Source organism: Nanorana parkeri, unplaced genomic scaffold (assembly GCF_000935625.1).
Source record: "Nanorana parkeri isolate BGI_ZX_2015 unplaced genomic scaffold, ASM93562v1 scaffold2085, whole genome shotgun sequence".
Classification (NCBI taxonomy): Eukaryota; Metazoa; Chordata; class Amphibia; order Anura; family Dicroglossidae; genus Nanorana; species Nanorana parkeri.
In genome coordinates, this window is record NW_017308353.1 from 193,134 (window position 1) to 199,933 (window position 6,800).

Genomic DNA, 6,800 nt, shown 5'->3' on the forward strand with positions numbered 1-6,800 from the left:
CGGAACGGGCCGGTGTGCGCACGCGCACACTGCCCATTCTGCATTGCGGTCATCGGAAGCCCGCCCCTCAGCGGGGCGGGCTTTCGATGATCGCAAGCACGATCTGCCCGTCCAAGGTGGGCAGATCGTAGGAGCTTTCAATAAGCATACGACCATCGCAAGACAAAAGTCTTGCGATGGTCGTAAGGTGTATGGGTACATTTAGGAAATTCACTGCACTGTTCACTGTATGTAAAGGAAAGGTATTTACTCATTGCGCAACCTTAACCCTAAGGTACCCCTCCCTGTACCCCTCCCTGTACCCCTCCCTGTACCCCTCCCTGTCTATGCATCGTATATAGAATCCTGCAGATAGAGGTCAGGAGCTTCATCTATTGTCCACATCAAACACCAGAATAGGAAAAATGGGGCTATGACCATGGTGGGACTGTCGGAACCAGGCGGCTGGGTGGAGTATTTCTGAATCTGCTGCTCCGGTGGGGACACGGCTCCTGAGCCCGCCTCCACTCACAAATCTTCAAGCCATAGGGAGCAAATTTCATGTAACTTCCTTCATTCACATAGAAGGGCCACCTGCTTCTTGCCCAGTAGTGGCTCCACCTCCCTCTTGCCCAGTAGGGACTCCACCTCCCTCTTGCCCAGTAGGGACTCCACCTTCTTCTTGCCCAGTAGGGGCTCCACCTCCTTCTTGCCCAGTAGGGGCACCACCTCCCTCTTGCCCAGTAGGGGCTCCACCTCCCTCTTGCCCAGTAGGAGCTCCACCTCCTTCTTGCACAGTAGGGGCTCCACCCCCATCCTGTCCAGTAGGGGCTCCACCTTCTTCTTGCCCAGTAGGGGCTCCACCTCCTTCTTGCCCAGTAGGGGCACCACCTCCCTCTTGCCCAGTAGGGGCTCCACCTCCCTCTTGCCCAGTAGGAGCTCCACCTCCTTCTTGCACAGTAGGGGCTCCACCCCCATCCTGTCCAGTAGGGGCTCCACCTTCTTCTTGCCCAGTAGGGGCTCCACCTCCTTCTTGCCCAGTAGGGGCACCACCTCCCTCTTGCCCAGTAGGGGCTCCACCTCCCTCTTGCCCAGTAGGGACTCCACCTCCCTCTTGCCCAGTAGGGGCTCCACCCCCTCTTGCCCAGTAGGGGCTCCTCCTCCCTCTTGCCCAGTAGGAGCTCCACCTCCTTCTTGCACAGTAGGGGCTCCACCCCCATCCTGTCCAGTAGGGGCTCCACCTTCTTCTTGCCCAGTAGGGGCTCCACCTCCCTCTTGCCCAGTAGGAGCTCCACCTCCCTCTTGTCCGTAGGGGCTCCACCTCCCTCTTGCCCAGTAGGGGCTCCACCCCATTCTTGCCCAGTAGGGGCTCCACCCCTTTCTTGCCCAGTAGGGGCTTGATCCTAGATTTTGGACCCTTTATGTGAATTGAAGAAGTCTTAAGCTAAACTCGGTGTGTGGAGTTTGCGCCGTATTGGTTGTCCATGAGGGAGGTCAAAGAGGAGAATGTTCAGACTGGTTGGAGCCGATGGAAAGGGGCCAATAACCGATCTTCACAACTGTGGTGAGCAGAAAAGCATCTCGGAATGTAGGACACATTGAGCCTTGAGGAGGATGGGCTCGGAAGACCACGTTGGGTTCCTGACAACCAAGAACAGAAACTTGAGGATGTGAAGGAGGGGCGCAGGATCTCCCAAACTGGACAAATGTGGCCTGATCTGCCGGGTTTCATTTCCAAGATGGTAGACCAATCACCAGATCTGAGTCCCGATCCAATGACAGGGAGCAGAATCTGAAAGGAACGTTTGTGGAATGTGAAGTCTGTACAATGAATGAGGAGGAATGATGGGTGGAGACCCGACCCGGTATTAGTATAGTGTCCCTAATAAAGTGCTCGGTGATTGTACATAGTATTGGAGTGGATTGGTAGCACTGGCCATCTGGCGGGGGAGAAAGTCTCCCCTCCCCCAGTGATCAGTCTGCTGCAGGCAGGAGGAAGCGTTTCTTCAGACTCCCCTCCCCCAGTGATCACTCTGCGGCAGGCAGGAGGAAGAATTTCCTCAGTCCCCCCTCCCCCAGTGATCAGTCTGCGGCAGGCAGGAGGAAGCATTTCCCCAGTCTCCCCTCCCCCAGTGATCAGTCTGCGGCAGGCAGGAGGAAGCATTTCCCCAGTCTCCCCTCCCCCAGTGATCAGTCTGCGGCAGGCAGGAGGAAGCACTGAAGGTGGTTTTGTATTGATGTGTCATTATATTTTGCAGTGAAGATGGATCCTCCCTTTAACTTGAGCACAGAAATTACCGGCAATTTGGAGTTGATGCTCAGATGGGAACAGTCATTCGGCACCATCCCCTCGCACTGTGTGACTTACCGGGTGAAACATCGGACTCTGGCCAGTGACAGTTGGACGGTAATACAAGTTAAGGTTTCAGATGTTCTGTAGAATCTTTTTTGGGCCCGTTCCCACCTATCAGTCTGCATCGGCACCACGCTTGTGTAGGCGTCAATGGGCCCCCAGACGGCTTCACACTTCAACATGCCGTAGAACACAGGTTGACACGCGGTACTGTCTGCATTGCAGCGCCATTCAATGAAGTCCCATTCACACCTATGAGTTGTGTTATATGCACAGGTTGGGCAGATGGGTTGACGTGCGTCGCCCGTGTTCTTGAAGCGCCAGGCATGTTATAAGACATGTTGATGACAATGACACATGTAGGTGTACGTCCATCCTTAGAATGGCGCCTACACATACAGTAGCCGCCAACATACCTGCCATACAGCTCACCACAACACGGCATCCGGTGCTATCACACACCCATCAGGCTCTTTGGAATGCTCTCTTCCGCATGCCAATAGGCTGCTTCCCCCGCCTTGTGCTGTCCGTAGCTCCACCCCTGAGGAGCTATGACACTGCTCTACCCCCTGGGACACTCTAGTGACGTAGCGGCCGCTGAACATAACCCTATGTTTCTTTCCTGGTATGACCATGTCCACTTCTGTCCGGCAGGAGAAGGACGCCTCGAACACCCTCTCTGTCCTGTCCAGCTTTGACAGCTGCCAGAATTATACATTCCACGTGAAGACCAAAATGAGCAACGTCTGTGCCAATGCGTTCATGTGGAGCGAGTGGAGTGAAGGGGTCACATGGGCGAGGAACGCCACCGTGTGCGGTAAGTACATAAAGTGTTATGGTCACATGTCACTAAAACTAAACTGCAGACAATCAACCAATTACAGAGACAAGAAAAATATATACTTATCAATGAAGCTGCTTTCTGCCCATCCAGTCCCGAGCCTTACTCAGCTCTGCCACACAGCGCAGACACTTACAGCGAAGGAAGTGGTGTCCTCTCTCCATCTCCAGCCATGATGACTGGATAGTGAAAGAGCAGCAGCTGACCAGTAAGGTGAACCCTCTGCTCAATCCGTTCTCTCTCCTTCTATCAGCATGCTCCTTTGTCAGCACATTTGCATGTAGCACACCTGATTGGCTCCCAGTCCTCCCCTCCCTTACTCTCCCAGGCTGCTGTATAGCATTCTGGTATGTACTTTGCATGCGTTTAAAAAATACATTTAGGCCCATGATGTGTCACAAATTCATATGTGTTCCTTCCAAGTGAATGGGCTGCCAGTGCACAGGAACTGATCGAAAAAGGGGCGTGACGCATTTTTATTCAGACATAGTGCACCACAATGCATGGGTGTATGTTGGAGCTGCGTTGTCCAATGGCACGTAACACGCTAAGGCACATAACGTGTGTTGCAGAAACGCATGTTTCATGTCTGCCTTTATTGATGTATGACTAGACACAGAGCTGAGTTAATTTGTATCTTTTATATGTGTCCGGATATAAAATGTTTCAGATTCAGATTAGCGCCTCCGCCGCCACGCACGGTCCTGAGGCGGCCGCGTTGTGACATCACGCGCTCGTGTCACACGTGGTCAATGGCGATCCCAGAACTGTCCCGACAAGAGATACATTGTATATCCCAATCATTGTATGTTATTCGTCTGATTGATCGTTCTGCATTTCTAGATGAGCAGCCACCGGCAAAGCCGTCATCAAAAATCGTGAACACCGGGATCACCGTTGGGTTGACTCTGCTGATTGTGGTGATAATCTTGGCAGTGGTTGGACAAGAGAGGTGAGCGTCCGTCACACCGTCCAATGACTACGAGAACACATAATCCCCAAGCGCTTATATTTCCCCCTTCCCTGGTCCCCCAATAGATTAAATGTCATTTGTGGTCTTAAAGCCAAACTCCGTCACATCTCAGAGCTCGGTGGGTGGGAAGTGACGAGACAAAAGCCCCGGCAGTATGGTGGAGGTCCCACGTGTGACGTCTGTATGACTCAGCGGGTGGAAGGATCTCTGTGGTGACGAGCCGAGTGACTTCACTGACAATGAAATGATTCATTTGACCTGCGATGTACTTTGGCTGAACGTAGACTCAGATTCCTCCATGTGGTCGGCTGACCCAAGATAGACCTGACACCGAAACATCTCATTGTAACTAGTCCATGTGATCGATATCTCAGTGCTAACGTGGCCGTTGGTGGCTGTGGGGGATAAACAAAGCCGACCTTAACTCTAACACTAGCCTTCATCCTACCCCTACTCCCACCTCTACCCCTAACCCTAACCCTAATGATAGCCCTTATCCCTTGTTATACAAAGCCAACCTCAACCCTAACACTCCCCTTAACCCTACTCTTACTACCACCTCTACCACTACCCCTAATGATAACCCTTATCCCTTGTCAAACAAAGCCAGCCTCAACCTTAACACTACCCTTAACTCTACTCCCACCTCTACCCCTAACCCTAGTGATAACCCTTATCCCTTGTCAAACAAAGCCAGCCTCAACCTTAACACTACCCTTAACTCTACTCCCACCTCTACCCCTAACCCTAGTGATAACCCTTATCCCTTGTCAAACAAAGCCAGCCTCAACCTTAACACTACCCTTAACTCTACTCCCACCTCTACCCCTAACCCTAGTGATAACCCTTATCCCTTGTCAAACAAAGCCAGCCTCAACCTTAACACTACCCTTAACTCTACTCCCACCTCTACCCCTAACCCTAGTGATAACCCTTATCCCTTGTCAAACAAAGCCAGCCTCAACCTTAACACTACCCTTAACTCTACTCCCACCTCTACCCCTAACCCTAGTGATAACCCTTATCCCTTGTCAAACAAAGCCAGCCTCAACCTTAACACTACCCTTAACTCTACTCCCACCTCTACCCCTAACCCTAGTGATAACCCTTATCCCTTGTCAAACAAAGCCAGCCTCAACCTTAACACTACCCTTAACTCTACTCCCACCTCTACCCCTAACCCTAGTGATAACCCTTATCCCTTGTCAAACAAAGCCAGCCTCAACCTTAACACTACCCTTAACTCTACTCCCACCTCTAACCGTAACAATAACCTATACCCCTTGCTGATACACAAAGCCGACCTTATCTCTAACACTACCCCTAGCTCTAATGATAACCATTACCCCTTGTCAAACAAAGCCAGCCTCAACCTTAACACTACCCTTAACCCTACTCCCACTTCTTAACTCTAATGATAAGCCTTACCCCTTGTTATACAAAGCCAACCTCAACCCTAACACTACCCTTCACCCTACTCTCACCTCTAACTGTAACAAACCCTTATCCTATGCTGATAAACAAAGCTAACCTTAGCCCTAACACTACCCTAAACCCTACTCCCACCTCTAACTCTAGTGATAACCCTTACCACTTGCTGATAAACAAAGCAAACAAAGCCAAGCCAACCAAGCCCTAACACTACCCTTATCCCTACCTCTACTCCCAGCACTAACGCTAACAATACCATAAACCCTACCCCTATCTCTAATGATAACCCTTACCCCTTGTTATACAAAGCCAACATCAACCCTAACACTACCCTTAAGCCTACTCTCACCTCTAACAATAACCCTTACCCCTTGTTATACAAAGCCATCCTCAACCTTAATACTACCCTTACTCCCACCTCTAACTCTAATGATAACCCTTGCCACTTGCTCATAAACAAAGCCAACCTTAACCCTAACACTACCCTTAACCCTACTCCTACCTCTAACTCTAATGATAACCCTTACCCTATGCTGATAAACAAAGCCAACCTTAACCTTAGCACTACCCTTTACCCTACCCCTACCTAACAATCATTCTTACTCCTTTTTGATAAACAAAGCCCTGGGATCATCATCTGAACACTTACCTGGTAATCAGTGGCATTGTTAATACCACTACCCCATGGTTATGCCCCCGATGAAAGGAGCTCTTGGAACACATGACACGTATTGGACTTGTTTACACAATTACAGTGATCAATAAGTTATATTTGGACTGTTACCAATATTTTGGGAATTTTATTTTTCTACAAACCTTGAGATGTTACCCTAAGGGTCGGGCAAGGGTTCATCATGCATTTAGGAGTTGCCTTAAAAAGAGCTGCAGAGGGGTCCAACCTTCCACCACTCCCCCGATTCAATGATACATACGAGTCCTTCTAATGTGAACCTGAAACTGAAGAGACAAATCTGATCCAGGACTGAGCCCATAGTTGTTGAGGGTGAATAAAGACACGGGTCCACCCAGTTCAACCTATGTGTGTGTGTGGGTCACTAAGAGCAGTATATACCCCTGTATATTGTGTTCACTGAGGAAAGTATCCAAACATTTTTTGAATGAGTCTATAGTCCCAGTTGATACCACCAGGGCAGCCATCAGAAATTTTGGGGCCCCTTACACGGCTTTAGGCCAGCCCCCCCCCCCCCCCCCCCCCCCGGCGC

General features: G+C 50.5%; 1 protein-coding gene across 1 annotated transcript in view; it reads left to right on the forward strand.

Moving 5' to 3' along the window:
- The window catches only part of IL2RG (interleukin 2 receptor subunit gamma), a 28,415-nt gene that overhangs the window by 20,295 nt on the left and 1,320 nt on the right, over positions 1–6,800 (forward strand). Inside the window, exons 6-8 of the mRNA XM_018572612.1 lie at positions 2,238–2,386; positions 2,987–3,149; positions 4,017–4,125. Coding sequence (XP_018428114.1) covers positions 2,238–2,386; positions 2,987–3,149; positions 4,017–4,125 — 421 coding nt within the window. The remainder of the gene's footprint in view (positions 1–2,237; positions 2,387–2,986; positions 3,150–4,016; positions 4,126–6,800) is intronic.